The sequence below is a fragment of the Vombatus ursinus genome, unplaced genomic scaffold (assembly GCF_900497805.2).
Source record: "Vombatus ursinus unplaced genomic scaffold, bare-nosed wombat genome assembly UNPS02000577.1, whole genome shotgun sequence".
NCBI classification, from domain to species: Eukaryota; Metazoa; Chordata; class Mammalia; order Diprotodontia; family Vombatidae; genus Vombatus; species Vombatus ursinus.
Window position 1 is genome coordinate 15400452 of NW_020940355.1, and position 18192 is coordinate 15418643.

Here is an 18192-nt window from a genome sequence, read left to right on the forward strand (position 1 = left end):
TCTGGGCTCCTCTGCTTAATTTTTATATTTTACATAGAATAGAACTGCTTGATGGAAATTTAAAGTGACTGTGCTCAGGTGACCTTATTTGTGGAAAAAATTGCTGAAGAAGACTAGATAAGTAATTTTTTATATGTAGAAATGATTACCATAAGAAATATTACAATAAAGCAGCCTTGTAAGGAGTCATTTACCTTAGCTGAGTAGCAATTTGTAGCTGATAATGATGCTTTTTTCCTTAATTAACTATATATATTTTAATACCTGGGTACAGAGTTGGGACTAGGTATAGGTTAAGGTAGGCAGTTGCCTAGGGTAAAGTACATGGCAGGGCACTGAGGACAGGTTTAATATTATTTGTAAATAAATGCTTATATTTTTAACACCAGAAAATTCCAGCATTAAACACTGTACATGATACAGTGAATCCTCCTGGACAATAGCGTGTTGGGTGGGGAATACAGAATGTCATTTTCAAACCTTGCCTAGAGCCCATGGATACTTTGCCCTGCCCTGCCTTTGTGCCTCCTGTAGGAATAATCAGCTATTAGAAAAACAGTATTTGTTAAGATTACATTTTTAAACCAACATGAATGTCATAATTCATATATTAATTATTCTATCAGGTTATCATGCTTATTCCTGTTTCCTTTTTTCAAAGTAAATGTTATCTTATAATTTTTCATCTCTTCATTTACTCTGCCTATCAGATAAATCTACAGACGGTGATAGGAGGAAAGGTAAAAAAAAGAAGTAAATGTTAATCACTCTCAAGTGATAACCATAGGAAAACATTGTGTATAAGAGAAGTGTCCTCCAGTGCTCCCACTTTTGTGAGTCTCCCACAAGAAAATAAAACCAGGTCATTACCGTATTTACTCAGATATTTTCCCCCTCTTGTATTCTCTTGCTTTCTTCCTTCTTTCCCCTCACCCAATTTTGAGAAGAAAATCAAGAAAAATCCTTCATTGTCCTCCAGAATCACACATATTTACACATTCTTCTTTCTTCTCTGCTCTGGAATGGCAACCCTGGCTGCCAGGAGAAGGTCCTTGGGCTTTAAGAACTTCAATCAATTTCACAGCTCAAAGCAGCTTCTTGTTTCAAGTGGAATATCCTTGGCAAGGCAGACAGAATGTTTAAATTAAGGCCATACCATGCCCTGTGCATCACAAGACTGATTGCCAGTAGCTCTGGAGGCTGGGGGAAGAGAGCAGACTGAAATCGGCATTCATTTCTTTATCGCTATGCAACAGTGCCTCTCCCTCCAGTACTCTGAAGTTGTTGGCAGATTGACAAAGAGACAAGGTGTTTCCAGCCCTGCCAAAAGACACTGAAGCAGTTATCTAGGGATTTTAGTAGCTGTTTCCTCCTACCCTCCCCCTCAGACTAATGGTACCTATGTACCACATCAACAATTTCTAAAGGAAAAAAAATCCTAGATGTAAACATCACCATTTAATCCGGTTTCCCAATGATTTCCTCTCTGAAGCACTTTCTCAATCTTTCTCAGATAACTTAGCAGACACAGATACCTGTCTGGGTGCCCCTATGATACTTTTTCCTTCCTCCCCAATACTCAGGTCTTTTTGCTGTTGTGTCCAGTCCAGCCCCACCACATAAATGTACCTGTCATATCTTCCAACTCTACCATTTAAATGAACTCATTGAATATCTCATCCACTCGGGCCCTGGGCATTAGCTAGCTAATATATTACAATATCTTATGATCTCCATAATGTGAAAGGCTCCTTCATGGAAAATTAATATATGTGCATTTTAACTGGTGTCTTCTGGGGATACTATCCCTCACCTTTGTTGTCTAACCTGTCAGTGATTTTAGGGTTGGAAATTTCAAGCCAAATAAGAAAGGAAGATTACCATCATGTTAGGCAAGTGAAAGAGAAATTTTCCAGGCAGTCATTGCCTTTCAATCATTTATCATATATCACAGTTCATGGTCTATGCTACCTGGGTATAATATAATGTGGATAGTTCCACACTTAAAAGTCTTTTTCACTCTAAGCTAAGAGTGGCAGAAGACTAGGATTCAGATGCTCGCATAATTCCCCCCACACACCCTGTTTTAGAATGAAAGTATCAGAGAGAAATGGGGGAAATTATGCGAGTAAATACGGTATTAATTGGCCTTAATGTGCAAAAATGCCTTGTTTTGGCCTTTATATTTCATCTCAACATTTGGGCTTTAATGCAAGGATGGCAGACACTACACAATGTGAAATGACATCTCAGTAGCAAATGAAAAGCATCACACAGCGTAACTCATGACAGAGTACCCACTTTACCATGCCAGTCATTTAATTTTAGGGAAAAATTTATAGAAACTGTAAATTTGCTATAAAGTAATTTAACAGTAGTGTCATAAGAGATAAGCATACCTGAAACAGAACTGATGAACTGTTCAGGTGAAGATTAGCTAGTAATCATGAGTAAAGAATATATGTTATTTTTAAGTCAGCCAGACTTTTAGTTGACTAAACCCAACCCATTAATAACATCCTGCTGTCATTGGTTTAGGGTCTGCAGGAACATAATTAATAAATGATCAATAAGTTAATCATCCATACTTTTTCTTGCCTTTTGGAGAAATTCAACTGTTCTTGATTCAAAGGAATTAAATTTTCCACTTTTAAAATAAAATGTAGTTGTCTTACTTTGTAACTCCACGAATACTTGTTAGGAAATATTTACAGGATTCATGATACCAATTGAATTTTCTATAGTTATGCAATGTTTGGATACTACATACTTGTCTCATTTAGACTCATCTGCATGACAATTCACTAAAATTATTTATATTTAAGGGTTCCTAGATTGAGTAAAGACCAGAAATTCCAAGTAGATCCAGCCAGGCTGATCCAACTTCAGAAAAGGCAGTGGTGTAATCATAGTAGTCATAACTAGCATCTACATGGCACTTTAAGGTTTGCACAGAATTTTACAGTGGTAAGAGCACTGGATTTGGAGTCAGAAGACCTGAATTAACATCCTAGCTCTATAACTTATTACCTATGTAACCTTAAGCAATCACTGAGCCCCTCAGGGACCTCAGTTTCCTTATTTGTAAAATGAAGAGGTCAGACTAGCTGAGGTCTAAGTTCCCTTCCAGCTCTACATCCTATGGTCCTATTTAAAAAAAGTCTGTCTGTCTGTCTGTATCAGTCCTTGCCAGCATGAATCAGAAATTTCCAGCAGGATGGGAACTTCAAAGTGTGATTCCCTGTTTCAAATTCCAGTTATGCCAGCACAGCCCTAAAGTTCTACTATAGCTCTATATGGGCAGTGCCTTAGTCTTTGTTTCTGTTTCCAGATCTATAAAATAAAGCCATTGGAGGTGTTCAGAAGAAACCACTGAATGAGTCTTTTGAAAAATAAATTGAAATTTCAAAACTTTTCCCCCTAAAATGACAGGATTAATGACCTTTTTTGAAATGTTTATAATCAAATCAATTAATGTAGTTCTCATTTCTAATTTTGGTTTCTTTCAGATTATGCCTGGAACACAAAAACTGGTCAGACCCAGTTTTCAGGCCCTACTTACAATCCTACAGCAAAAAATATAAATATTTTAAATCGTGCACATCCAGTTCATTCAGTGCATGGAAGAACAGACTGGGTGGCCAAATATGGAGGCCATCGGTAGAAGGGGTGTTTCACAATGCCCTCCTTGTTCTAGTACAGTATGTTCCATTGCTATACTCTGGGAAATGTGTACAAATGTTTATTTCCACTGATTTCTGGGAGAAATACGCAACAGTGGATAGTTTAAAGGCAAAAAAATCATCTTGTGTTTTATTCCATCCTTAGAAATGAAAACCCCATCTCTTAGCATTACTGTCTACAACATTGATTTAAGGGTAGAATTTTACAAAGTATTGAATAAACTTTGCCAAAGTATCAAGTATTTTAATCTACAAATGAATAGATAATAAACACTACAAGAAACTTTTTTCTTTTTAAAAACTCCTGAAACTTGGGCCTTTTTTATACACTAAACATTCTCTCCTTGTTGCAGTTTTGGAGGGATTGGCCTCAGATTTCTGTATTTATCTGAAAACTCCTTCAGACCATGGTAGGCTCTTGGAGATGATTCTTATTTGGGCAACCTTTTCCTACTGTATTTGACTGATGGAAAGCAAAAAACATGATAGCTTGCCATTTCATGTTTTCTATTTTATACATACTAGACAGTGGTCACTTTAACCTTCCACAAATAAATATTTTTTTCTAAGGAGGGTATAATTAATACAGAGTATATCAAAATTATGCTATGAGGATACAGTAGAGGAAGATTCTATATACTTTGTGTCTGATCTTATCCAACTACAAATGAGATGTTCTGGTGACTATAAATTTCAGTGGCCTGAGGACTTCCAAATTAAGGATATGACACCATCAAGAATGTCCCTGAAGTTATGTTAGTTTTCTGTTCACCACGCTTTCAGAATGCTATCACTCTGTTCCACTGAAAACAACTATGAAATATGTGATCTTGTTCCTGAAAGTAAATTGTTTTGTAGATCACTGGCTATGCCCTTTTCATTTGACCTAAAAAGCAAAATGCATTCATTTGCTGAGGCAACAATGGCACTAAAGACATATTTTGTAATTTTATTTCAGAATCTGTATTTAAGGTTGACATCTTAAAGTTTGTACTACCCCATTTAAACCTGCCGCTTTATTAATTGGAAAGACTTTATTCTTTTAAGATACAACAATGTTATCAATTGATATTTTTATATATTTTAATACTTAAAAAAAATTGTAGCTGTTATTGCCATCATCTGGTGGTTCTGTAACTTATGAGCTGTATCCAATGGCATGTTAGCAAAAATTCGAGCATTTTTGCTACAATAGCTGCGCCTTACATTGTTGGAAAATACTGTGTAATTCTGGGAAAAGACCTAAAGAATAAATTGTCTGATTAGTAATGTGCCACAACTTTAAATCAATCATATTGCTCCGTGTTTCTTTGTACTATTTGGTCAATCCTTCAATCTAATAAATCGTTTATATCATTGACAGTCTCTTAACTTTGAATGGTATCTATTGAAACAATTACAATTAAATAATAGAATCATAGATTGTTAGAGATGGAAGGGTTCTCAGAGATGACCCAGGTGCCATCTTCTGACTTTACAGACATGGAAACTAGTGCTGGATTGAAGGGAAGTGACTTGCCCAAGGTCACAACTAATTAGTCAAAGAGTTGGAACTAAGATCCTGGCCTCCTGACTCCCAATCCAGTATGCTTTCCACTAGACTAGGCAGTTTTTCATATTTAAAGTAAAAATGTAATCATTATTCTTCAAGGTCTATCTTTAAAGAGAAGATAACCTTAGGACAAGTCTTGCCAGTTTAGCTATTTGCCACATACCTACAAATAATATATGCCGGGTTAACAGGAAAGAATATTGATTTTATTTATTCTACTAGTGTAGGTGACTTGAGTGGTCATTTACAGTTTGGTAAATACTTGCTATTTATTCACAAGGTTATCTATGTCTATGGTAGTATTTCTTCATTTAAAAGTTGTGCTAAGAAATGTGGGATGGAATTTTTATATCGACTTCACTGACAGAATTTTTGGTGGTTTTTATAAATTACTAGAGCTCAAGCAAATGGTAAGTGTCATGGGCTTGTAAGCAGAAACAAGTACAAAGCTCACATAGTACTTTACAGGAGACAAGAATATACTTAAAACTATGTCAAAATTATCGTTTCCTTCTACTTGCCTCCATCCTGATTTTCCTACTCTGACAACAGGCATTTTATTCCTTGAAGTTTAATGTAAGCACTACCTGTATTGCCCCATCTCCAGACAGTGGGGCAACTGTCAAGTTTTAATTGTTCCAAGGGAAGACCCAAGGAACCTCCCCTTTTCCATCACTGTGAGATCCATTCGAGATCCTAAGCAGAGTCCTGAAACCTCAATTTAAGAAAAACAATGAGCCTTTTATATTTGTTTTTTGTTACTTACACATCCATGACATCTGGCATTTACCCAAGAGCTAGTAATGATAAAAGATCTCCTTAATTAAGACAATGCCAACAAGCATAAAATTCCTACCCTTTCTAGTTATTAAATAGTTACAGCTGTTTTAAAGCCTCCTTGTTGGAAGAAAACATGCTTCTGGGGCTTCTATTCTGGAAATGGCTCAGAACAAGGGGCCTTTTTGGTACCCATGGAGAGGCAGAGTGGCCTAGTTGATAGAGTGGGCCATGGAGCCATGGACCTGGGAAAGTCACTTAGCCTTAAGCAACTCTCTAGTATAAGTTGCAGAAAGGATGCTGATCTGCATTGGTAAATGGGAATTCCCATTTCATTGAAATCACCCTTCCAGTCTCTCTCAGGTGATGATCAGTTGCCTGCGGTAATCAGCAACCTCCCTGCTCATCTAGGTTTCAAACCTAGCTCAGCTGCAGGCTAAAACAGATCTCTAGGCCAAACCTTATTCAAATTCCTACCCTATGGAAATCCTGGGGGAAAGAAGTCGGAGGGAAAAGTTTGGGCCTTTGAATATTCAAGGTTTTAAGTGAATACTACTGACCAACTGATACAAGTTCAGCCAACAAATGCTGACTGGCTTGTTTCATAGGAGGCTTGGGCGGAGAGCAAGGAACTGTTTATAAACATCTCACGCTGACCTAGAACTTAATACTATTCCCCAGGCACAAGTAGTATTTATAATGACTGTCATGTTAGCAAGTAAATAAGAGACCTAGAAGAGAACTGGGGAAGTGAATTGTCATGAGTCTTTGTGGCTTAGGGAGGGAAGGAGGGAAGGAGGAGGGAAGGAAGGAAGGAAGGGAGGGAGGGAGGAAGGAAGGGAGGGAGGGAGGAAGGGAGGGAGGGAGGGAGGGAGGAAGGGAGGGAGGAAAACAAACAAACAGACTTAGGACCAGAAAGCTGCCCACAGCCCTGATGGTTTCCTGAAGAGGAAAAGATCCAGAGAGAAAGGTGTAGCTGTCCTTTTTATGTTCCTCTGGTGCACTGACCCACTGAGAAGGCAACTGAAGGGCAAGTGTGGCGTGTCGGTGGTTCTCTGAAGCCTTTCACAATCTAACGTGCCTGTGCTTGGGACCTTCTGCAGAGCTAGTGGGCATTGGTAGAATTACTCACCAGATGGGAGAGTTTGTGGCAACATAGTCATTCAGTCCAAACTACATTCTATAAAGGCAAATGATCTGAGTCTCTACCCTATCCCTCTAAGGGGCATATTTGAAGATGCTATCAAAGTATGCGGCTAGTGCTGAGATAGAAAACTTCATTTGCATTTATAATCCCAGGCTTTGAAGAACCAAATTATAAGTGATTATGCTATTGTACATATGGGAGCATTTCTCAAACAGGTCCCAGCAAACCAGGTATCATTTGAAATCCAAATTTACCCTTATTAAGGTAGCAATTAGTGCCTGTGCCCTGGGAAAATACATATAAAAGTAAAATCCATCCCAATAGGCATATACGATTTCCCAGTGGTTTATACTGGAAAATGTTTGCTCAAAGTATTATATATGCTTATTTTTCTTATTAAATGATAACAGATGCTTGTAGAGCACAGGTGAAAAATACCGAAAGACAAAGCACTAATCCCTATTCAGTTTCCTCACTTTTCCCAGAAACACATATTTCTGTAAAAACCCAAGAAAACATCAGAAGAAAAAAATGGTGGCCAATTGATGTTTTCTAGGCCTTGGGATTTTGCAAGCTTGTAAGACTTAGTGTTCAGAGAAAGATGAAGCTCTGACTCATTGGGGGTATGGAGCAAGGCACAGAACTATAATGAGTAACGTTTATAAATAACGGCATTTTTTTTCCTGCCTGTATCAGAAATCATGTAGTTTTGTGCGTGACACCATGGAAGTGTGACAAGGGAGGGAGGGAGAGAGAGAGGGAGAGAGAGAGAGAGAGAGAGAGAGAGAGAGAGAGAGAGTGTGTGTGTGTAGGTTTTTCAAATCCTGAGAAACAAAGTACAGATTTAAAAAATTTTCCTAGGTTTTGAATACAAAATAGAAATAGAGGTGGTCATTACCCACTGAGGGTGTGTCTGACAGCTCTGCTTCAGGCCTTTTTGTCAGTTCCTCAAGCTCTCTGGTCATTGCACTGGCAGATGGACAGACTTCAAATCCTGTAATCAACTACCAGCCACACTTGATATTTCCCAGGGTCAGCTTCTAAAGATAAATAATACCTAGAATCCTTACCATAACATGGCTTGCTAGATATAGCACAGAAATGGTGCTAATGTGGGTCTGTTTTCAGTCCCATACAAAGAGTTTGATTAGGTTCTTTCTCACGATGCAGTCACTTGCAACACAGACCTGTGACACAGATGCCCAAGCCCACGTTATTTCAAGGCTTCACATAACTGAGACCCTATTTGCAATAGTTTTCCTAGTCTTTCAGCACACATTCAAATGAGAAATCTCTCTCCCCTCTAAGCCTTGAGAAAGCTCCCCTGCTTTGCTTCTTAGCTCACAAGGTAGCTCAGAACACACCATTTACAGTGCACTTGAAAATAAACTGTAAGGAACAAAATTATTGGGCAGATGATCAGTGAAGAAACCACTCAACTGCAGACATGAGGTACCAGACTAGCACGATTTCATAAAACATTTTAATTGATGCTCTGAGACAAGTGTATATAATTGGGGATAACCAAACGTGATGGAAATACAACTTCATTATCTTCCTTTCACAATATGGCTCTCTGTGATACAGCAGACAACTCCTGAGACCAGTACAAAATATTTCAGGTGTCACAAGATGCTGAAACCCAATCTCTGACACCTCTGGAGACAATTTGGAGACTGAACCAAACTGTTATAATGGTAGCTCATTATGAGATGGGATTGCTGCCTACAAAGAGATTCAATAATTGATGGGTCACAAAATTCAGTACTTCTTTGGTTAAAAAAAAAAAAAGGAATCTCCAAAAATATCAAGATATGTACAAAAGCTCAGGTCCTCTGCTCATTTCCCAGGATACACTCAAGTGCTGGGAGTTTTCAAAATTCCTAATCAATCTTGACTCAGATTTATAGCTATGCTTGCCTTGGCCTGTCCAACATCTTTAGCCCGAGTCTTCCAACCATTAGGAGACTATTAAAAAGAAAAACAAAACAACAACAAAAAAAAGTTAAACAGACATGCCTCATCTATTTTCATGGGACTTGATAACTTCTTCCTGATTTCAGTAGCTAGCTGCATTTTTAATCCACCCTTAGAACAACACTGTGTAATAGTAGACAGTGTTAGTGTTTTACACTTGGAATCTAAATAGTAAAATGTGACCTGAAACCCCTACACCTCAGAGATACAGACTCATGTCAGGCCTTCTTATAACTGTCAAGATGAAAATTTCTGCACAATAAAAATGCCTTCTTGCCCACTAATTTCAAGCAAAGCTTAACATGCAACATTTCAGTATAGAGGTTTAACAGAATTTCACTTTCAGGGAAATTTTTAATCACATATCCATTTTAAGGAAAAACATTCTGTGAATATGAGACTGTGAAAGCAGCCCCTGCCAGTAAGCTTAGGTCACAAGAAGAATACAAACAAGGTAAAATAACTCACAGTTTTAAAGTTCGAAATGGATTTGGGCTAGGGAAAAAAAAATCAAATTTCTAAAACTTTAGGGATTGTTAAAACTAGAGTAGAAAGAAACTGTAAAGGTGGGATGAGGAAGTACTATATTTCCATTTCCCACTTTTAACAATTTTGTGACTTGTTCTGAGTAGCACATTAGCCTCCTAATACTTTGTGCACTGTTAATATTTCAGCAGGCAGTTATTTTGCTCTTGATATGCAATTTTTAAAAAGTCTGCTAGTTTTAAGGTTAATTTTTAATTACAAACTAAGGGTGTGATAAAATTCCTTCAAAACAGAAGGCAAAACAGTTCTATAATGGAAATCAATGGAAAAAATGGAATTCACTTAACCAAAATTTGCTTCAGAGAAAATTTTCCACTAAACAAGGGACACTCGTATAGATAAAGAGTATACGTATATTGGTAATGGTCCCTTGATGTTCATAGTAATTGTTACTGTTCTGGCCAGAAACTCTGAGGGTCTTCCCCTCCCAGACTAAATCTCTTATGAAGACAAACTAGGCCATTCTTTGCTTCATTTCTTACCTAGCCTTTAACTGCTAAACCGGCATTGCCTCAGACAAACGGAGACCTTTTAAAGACCTTAGCTTAAAAAGGCCAAGGTCTCCTATGCATCCGGGACCATTGCCAGTAGTCCTGACCTATGTCTTGGACTCTGATAACTCTGGAGGAGACAGTGAGGCTGATGACTCTGCACAGCTCTGCTTCACTTAAATCCAAGTCACTTGCAAGTCAAGACATCATCCTTCTGGTGTCATTGGTCCTCTTCGAGAATGAAGGAAGAGCAACAACTTTCTACCCAGGTTTGCTTTGGAGACATCTGCTGGTGCAGAGACCCATTTATTCAAAAGGACACCTGGCTGACCCAGGTGTAAATAAAGCTAGTTTTTGATTGGGTCTTCAACGAAGACTGAAGCCAACTTGTTAGCGTCTTTCAAGCCGGCTGATCACATGACCATTAGGATCGGCAGAGGCCCAACAAATAACTGCCCTTGGCAATGAAGAGGACAGGGAAGACAGTGGTCATGGACCCTGATGCAAGCCATTTCAACTAAGCTTGTCTGGTCACCAGGGGTGCCCCCTTAGGTATGGTGTAATCCTCATCTTCTGCTTCAGGCTTTTCCTTCCATTACAGAAGGTAGGTTTATAACTGTATCGTTAAATTACCACCTAGAACTGCATCTGCTTTGTCATTAGGTGCAGCTGTATGAATTTAACCTAAATAGTTCACGACGTCTTTCTTAGCTACACTGAAATAAATGAATCCGTAAACTTAAAAATTATCTTAGGCAACAAATAAATAGCCACCACAGATACTTAAACTACTTAAACTAAATGAAAAAGAAGCACTTTTTTTTTATGATACCTGGCACCGGCAATTAAGCCTGCTGGCATGAATTTTCCAGAGTTGTAGAATCTCATTCCCATGATGCCACTCAGAGTTCCTGATGCAGCTGATGGAAAATGTGAGAAGAATGGTCAAAACAAAATTACTCAGTATGTTTGAGTGGCAACTAGGTGGCAAAGTGGATAGAGTACCAGGCCTGGAGTCAGGAAGACTCATCTTCCTGAATTCAAATCCAGCCTCACACACTTATTAGCTGTGAGACCCTGAGCAAGTCACTTAACCCTGTTTGCCTCAGTTTCCACATCTGTAAAATAAGTTGGAGAAGGAAATGGCAAACCACTCCACTATCTCTGCCAGGAAAATCCCAATGGGGTCACAATAATTTGAACATGACTGAACAACAACACATGTTAGGGAGTGAATGAAACAATGAGGTTGAAATTCTACTCACTCAGCCTTCTCTGATCAAGGCAGCTGAGTGCCCTCTCCCGCCACTGAATTCCCAGAGAACTTATCCATACCAGCACTTAGTGACACACTTACGACATGTTTATTTGATTTTGCTTCTCCCCATTGTCAATGCTGACACTAATAGGATCGAGTATAACTTCCACGGTGCTCAGTGATTTTACACACTAATTTCAGTAAAAAAACCCGAAGCATGACTATGCAAATATACATAACAGCAAATTATGCTCTATGTTTAACTTTTTTCTGAACATGAATGGGGTGAAAACAATTGAAATTTTTTTCCATCCTGGATCTGTGACTTCATCATTGTAGGGAACGACCAGCAGGGAAACTCTTTACACTGCTGCAGATCAGCACCTCCATCTCAAACTGTGGAGGTACCAAGAGGTTTAAGTGACTTGCCCTGGGTCACACAGCTAGTAGGATGTGTCAGAGAAAGGACATGAATCCAAGTCTTCCTGACTCTAAGGCCAGTTCTCTGCCTACTACAACATGCTGCTTCTCACACAACAGGAAAAGAGTCTATAAATATAACCAATTCACTCTATCCCACTCCATCAATACCCTCAAGCTAACACTGCCTATTTCTCAGTCAGTAGATCATAAAGAATACTTACCTAGAGAAACCCAAATGTTCTTGGGATCCTGAGATAATTGATAAGCTCCCAGGCCTGCCAGACCACCAAAGAGAAGACCAGCAGCCAGAGATGGAACACTTCCTAGAACAAATCCAATCCACGTTAGCTGTTTCACACTGTGGGTCACAGGCAGCCTGCCCTTGCCAAAATTACATTTATTACAATGAGAAATATCAAAAAAGAACTGTGGTCCGACCAGTTACTGAAGAAGGAGAAGAAAGGGAGGGAGTAAAGGGGAAGAAGTGAAGAGACTAGAACTAGGAAGAAAGGAAGAGAGGAAAGGAGGAAGGGAGGGAGGAAAAGAAAGAAAAAAGGAAACAAGAATGGAAGAAAGACTATATAGAATAGCACCCAAGAAAATAATCACTGAGAATCTCCAATGAACTCTCTCAAAGTCTAAATGGCACTATTTATATAAGGAAGCAGGAAAACAACTGGGAGCTAGTGTGGTGGATGGACACTTGGTTCAAATCCCACCTCATACTCAAGGTCACATAAATGATAAGTGTAAGTCACACCACCAATGACCTTTCAGGTACCTTTTAAGTTCTAAATTTATAAGCCTATGATAAACAAGTTTGAAGGATAAACAAGCATGAAAATTTGGGGATGGAGAGAAGTGTGTGCCGCAAAGTGCACTTTACCAAAGTGTTTCAGGGTCCTGACAGAGTACTCTTCCTTGGGGACTCACAGCAAGGTTCTTTCTGGTATTATGAGTCTGGGATGATAACTACTTGGCATTGAATGACAATCACGTGCCTTGGCCCTGTGTCTTGGCCATTTGTATAAAGCGAAGATGACACTGAACATTACAAAATCAGAAGCAAGCTATTTTACTAGTACATTGGATAAAAAAAAAAAAACAGTGAGCTGTATCTGTCTAACTGCTACAGGGGAAAGAAAATCAGATTTGGAGTCAGGAAGCTGGAGTTTAAATTCTGGCTTTGCTACCTACTACCTGTGTGAACACTGGTGAGTCAGTTCATCAATCTGGGCTTGTTTTCTCATCTGGAAAATGAAGGGTCTGGACTAAATGACCTGTAAGCTGCCTTCTAGCTCTGATCCTGGGCCACAGGCCTACAATAAGCCCCACCTCTCTCAAGCCATCCATGTGGTTTAAGTGAAACTATAACCAAAACAAAACCATCCCTTTATATATAAATTCATCACTCATTGGTCCTTCAAAATGGCCAGTCACCAATGACAATAAACTATGAAAAATTTAGCTACTCTAGTCAATACAATGACCCAAGACAATTCCAAAGGAACCATAATAAAAACTATTACTTGTGTCCAGAAAGGGAACTGATGAACTGAGTACAGACTGAAGCATACTTTTTTCCATTTTCTTTATTTTTCTTTTTCTTTCTTTCTTTCTTTTTTGCAACATGGATAACATGGAAATTGTTTTACATGACTTCACATACGTAATTGATATCTTATTGCTTGCCTTCTCAAGGGGTGGATTCTCGAGAATTTGGAACTCAAAATGTAAAAATTAATTAATGTGAAAAATAAAGTGGCCAGTCACCACAGTTAGAAAAATAAGATTTGTAAGAATCAGAGCATACCTGCTTTTGCATAGCCAATTATTCCACCAGAAGCAACCAATGCTGCATAGCCAAAGCCAATCCAGTCTAGAGCCATCCTGAAAATAGAAAAATAGGAATTCACTGACAATAATTAATAAATCTTCCTTAAAAAAAAGTTGCCAACCAAAAAAAAATGCCAACAAGCACTTATTTATTACGAACTAGGACCTTTGCTAGGCACTGGTGATACAAAGACAAAAATGAAATGGTCCTGGCCTTCAACTGAGAAGGCAGCTTAGTCATAAATGTCCTTCACTGCTCAGAAAAGTACTATGACTGTAACTTCAGGATCGGGGTACTAGTATGGGTTCTGCCAATAGACTCCTCTAGGTGACTCAAGGGAAGTCCCAACATCCTGGGGACTCATGACATTTGTAAAATGAAGGAGCTGGATCAGATAATCTCTAAGATCCTGTGGATCCTAAAAGGAACCTAGGGCCTTCTATTTAATACCTGGTCTAGGAGACAGAATACAGGCAGCAGGACCAGCTTCCTTCCCAGCACAGTTCTGGATGGATTTTCAGAGATAGCCTACCACTATGGGTGTCTGTCAGATATGCTAATGTTTCGCCCATACAGAGTTGCTGCCTATTGAAAACTGGAGCGGCAGCTAGGTGGTGCAGTGGATAGAGGACTGGCACCGGAGTCAGGAGAACTCGAGACAATTGACACTTACTAGCTGTGTGACCCTGGGCAAGTCACTTAACCCCACTGTCTAGCCAAAACATAAGAAAGAAAAGAAAAGAAGTACAGGAAAAAAAAAAGGAATCCCTCGGAGGCCTAGCCTCTCGGCTGATACAGTCCCCAGGCTCAAAGCACTTCCAATTTATTAAGACTGAGCTGGTGTTCCGCCCCTAGCATTTAGCCTAAGAAAGCTGTCACTGTCCTAACACGTGAAGCTTCCAAACTCAACTTCGAAGGAACCCTACCTACCTCTGGCAGGTGCTTCTGCTTAAGATATAACTGCTGAATACAAGGTCACTTTAATTACAGGTTCCTCATATGGCTCCTTTTTTTTTTTTTTTAAATTACACTCTGGGGTAGGAGGAATGAAATGTTAAAGGGAAAATCAACTTCTCTTTCAGCTCTGCAAAATAAACGACCTCTGCACAGGCTGCTATGGGAGCTTCCCGCAATTTGTTTTTATATTTTAGCTAATGAGGCTAGAATTCACTTGCAGTAGCCCAGCTCCTACTTTTACTTGTTCTGTATTTAGCTAATGAAGCCAGAATCCATCTTGCAAGCCTCTTTCCCCTCTTTTGCTTATTCACCGCTGCAGAAACCTTCAAACAGTGAAATGTATGCACACAGAGCCACACAAAAAAAACAAGCAAAAAAAAAAAACATGCCTGGAAATAGCATTAATGGGAGCATTACACAATCCGTCCCCAACAGACTTTCACTTCTGACGCTAAAAACTGTATAAATTAGTCACGACTCTGCGATGGCTATTTAAGCACTAAAGTCAACACGTTTTACTTAGGGGATTTCGAGCAGGATTTACAACATGCTTTAAGAAATGCAAAAACAAAAACAAAAAAAACCTCGAAACAAAACAAAAAAAAAAGCAAACCAACAAAACGCCGCATCACTTTACAACTCCGTAAAATGCACTTAAATCCCTTTACACGGAACGCGGCAGGGAAGCCGACACCTAAGTCCGTAACCAACCTGAGCAGGGCGCTGGGGCGGGAGGCGCGGGTGGAGCCGAAGGTTCTACAGCGAGAACGTTCGCACGCTCACCGTTCCACAACAATAAAACACTTCCGGGGAAGAACGCGTGGGCGTTACTGAAAGAGCCTTCCTTTAAAAAAAAAAAAAGCGGCCAATCACCGCCGCGGAGGCTGGCCTTTCAGCAGGCTCCGGCCATCAGGTCCCAAAACCCGGCCCTAGGCAGAGGTCAAGGAGGCGTCCAGCCATCTTGAAGACCCGGAGACAATGAAAACAGGAAGAAAAAGAGTTTGCAATAAAGCTTGTGCCCACAGCCTCCTGCTGTTGGAGGGGAATGGGGGGAAATTAGGTAGCCACGTGCTGAAAAATGTTTGCATCCTGCCCTCCCCCCAGCTATTTATTAAATTTCATTTTGTGTTGTCTAGCTGAGGGCTGATTGTTTTGCATCACTATATATACTTGTAACGGTTTTGTTTTTAGTGCTTTCTAAGTGGGTGAGGGAGAGAATTAGGAATTGAAAATAAAATTGAATTTAAAAAAATTAAGGAGGCTTGAGTGAGATAAATGATGGAGATGAGTCGGGGCAAGTTCGGTCATTTTCAGTTGTGTCCGACTCTTAATGACTCCATTTGGAGTTTTCTTAGCAAAGATACTGGAATGGTTTGCTGTTTCCTTCTCTCTGTGTGGAAGCGTGCTTACTTGTAACCTAAAAAAGATTTCCCTATTCTAAAAAGTTATCCTGGTCACCCAGCTACCCACTTCTGGAAAGAGTTATGAGGATTAATGAGTTAGTTATTATATAATGGCATTGGATTCCTCAGATGTTTAATGGAGCACGATGTAGTTAGTACCTACTGCTGGGTCAAACTCCCCTCCTTTTAGGCCCAGGGAGGGAAAGTAGGTAGTAGAAAGTAAAATAAGAGACCATTCAAATATAGATCCTCTGATTTCAAAATGTAGTACATAAAGACTCAAGTCTGTTCTATGATAAATGTGACTTAAATCTAACATGCTATTGAATGCCACCAATGGATTTCTGATTTTTTTAAAAATAGCTGTGACAAAAAAAAAATTTAATGAATAATTTTTAAAGTGACAGCACATCATGCTGGTGATATTCTGCAACATAATTGGTGGCAGCAATTGTGGATTTAATCCTGCTTTTGCCACTTAATAGCTTGTAGGACCTTGGATTTGGACTAGTCACTAACATTTTCTGAGCTTCAGATTCCATCTTTGTAAAATGGGAATAATAATACCTACACTACCTACTTCTTACATTGTAGAAAGGATAAAATGAGATAACAAGCAAAAAGGATTTGCAAACGATAGAGCACTATATAAATGGTAGCTATGGCTACTCTATTCTTAAAAGTTTCAAAATAACTTTAAAAACCATTATTATGTCCCTCTCCACATATATCAAATAAAAACTTTTCTACTTCTTTCAGCCTAATCCAAAAGAAAATTACCCAAGTGCTTGCTTTTCTTTGTCTTTTAGCTCCATTAACACCTGGTGACTATCTAATTTGCTGGCTCTTCAGCTGTGAGTTATTTAACTAAACCACTAAATATGTCTGTTGGGTGTGACCAAGATGGTACAAGAGGCTGCTCTGGAGACTGCTGATCTTGTCACTATCTCATCACTTGTCTTCTTCAGGGTTAGAGCTCAAGGGTGATACCAGAAAGGCTTCAAGGAAAGCTGTTGGCTTTTTTTTTTTTGAGTGCTAAAAGAAGATAATACTAGTTGCTAAAAGTCGGCAGAATTTCACTTAGCTAATTATAATATTTTCCAATGTAAGAACTCTTTTCAATCATAAAACGTGAGATTTGGCCTGGACATGAGACATTATCCTGTCCAACCTCATTTTGAAGAAATGTAACCTGAGAGACAAAGAGGTTAATCGACTGTCTTGTCTAAGGAATAACATATTTTAAAATTTGAGCATCAGGATTATAGGATTTAGAGCTCATCCAAACCTTAGAAATCACCTAGTCTAGCCCCTACATTTCACAAATAAGAAAATTCAGGTCCATATAGATTAAATGGCTTGTCCAAGGTCATATGTGCAGTATAATAACAGGACTGAGATGTTAACCCAGGTCCTCTGCCCATCAATCTGGGTTTTTTTTTTCCACTCCAACATTCTTTTGTTTGTTAAATTTCTGTAAGCCCTGAGGCAAAACCAAAAATCAGGCTGTGGCAAGTTTTAAGTACGACTCATAATACAAACTATGCAACATGGAATCTATGATCAGGTGGGAAAAAAGTTAGAGTTCTCTGCTTGGCCCTGGGGCAGAGTTCCAAATTAGGAGCCGTGGATGGACATTGTATAGAAACAGCTTTTGCCTTAATTTAAGGAAAATTTTCCTAACAGTCAGAGCTATCCAGAAGTGGAATAGGCTGTCAAAATGAATCTGAGGAATATATGTAAAGGCTGGACAATCACTTGTCATAGATGTAAAAGGGATTCTTGTTTAGATAGGGCTTGACCTAAATGGCTTCCGAGGCCCCTTTCAGCTCTGAAATTCTGCAATTTTATGTCAACTATTGCATAAATATCTGGATGACATGTGGTATTTGATGCCCAGTCTTTATTCCTGTCTGTGCCCATTTAAAAAGGTTATTCTGTGTTATGCTCTCAATTATCCATAGCAATCAAGGGGAGTAGCAGTATAAATAATAGCAAAATTATTTTTATTTGGTTTTGAAATTAATTTTAAGGTTTTGCTTGAGATTTAACTTGTCTAATGTACTTTTCCTTAAAGTTCCTTTATATCCTATAAGCACATTCTGGTGGGCAAAAAGGTGAGGGTCATGAAAAAAAGTGTT

The 18192-nt window shown here is 38.9% G+C and overlaps 2 protein-coding genes across 6 annotated transcripts in view; one reads left to right on the forward strand and one right to left on the reverse strand.

The window, feature by feature from the left end:
* The window catches only part of MAK (male germ cell associated kinase), a 78185-nt gene extending 73146 nt beyond the window's left edge, over positions 1–5039 (forward strand). For all 4 annotated transcript variants that reach the window (XM_027835346.1, XM_027835287.1, XM_027835493.1 and 1 more), the window contains exon 15: positions 3510–5039. In XM_027835346.1, the coding sequence (XP_027691147.1) occupies positions 3510–3664 (155 nt within the window). In that variant the 3' untranslated portion in view covers positions 3665–5039. The remainder of the gene's footprint in view (positions 1–3509) is intronic.
* Positions 964–15463, reverse strand: LOC114023071 (transmembrane protein 14C-like). Of its 2 annotated transcripts, none has more exons than XM_027835660.1 (5): positions 15360–15463; positions 13668–13744; positions 12076–12177; positions 11006–11093; positions 964–1200 (listed from the first exon to the last, which is right to left on the reverse strand). In XM_027835660.1, the coding sequence occupies exons 2-5, from the start codon at positions 13741–13743 to the stop codon at positions 1170–1172; spliced, it is 297 nt and encodes a 98-aa protein (XP_027691461.1). In that variant the 5' UTR covers position 13744; positions 15360–15463; the 3' UTR covers positions 964–1169. The 2 variants fall into 2 exon arrangements, with proteins under 2 accessions (XP_027691461.1, XP_027691390.1); XM_027835589.1 differs by lacking the exon at positions 964–1200 and adding an exon at positions 8613–9127.
* Positions 15464–18192: the final 2729 nt, after the last annotated feature.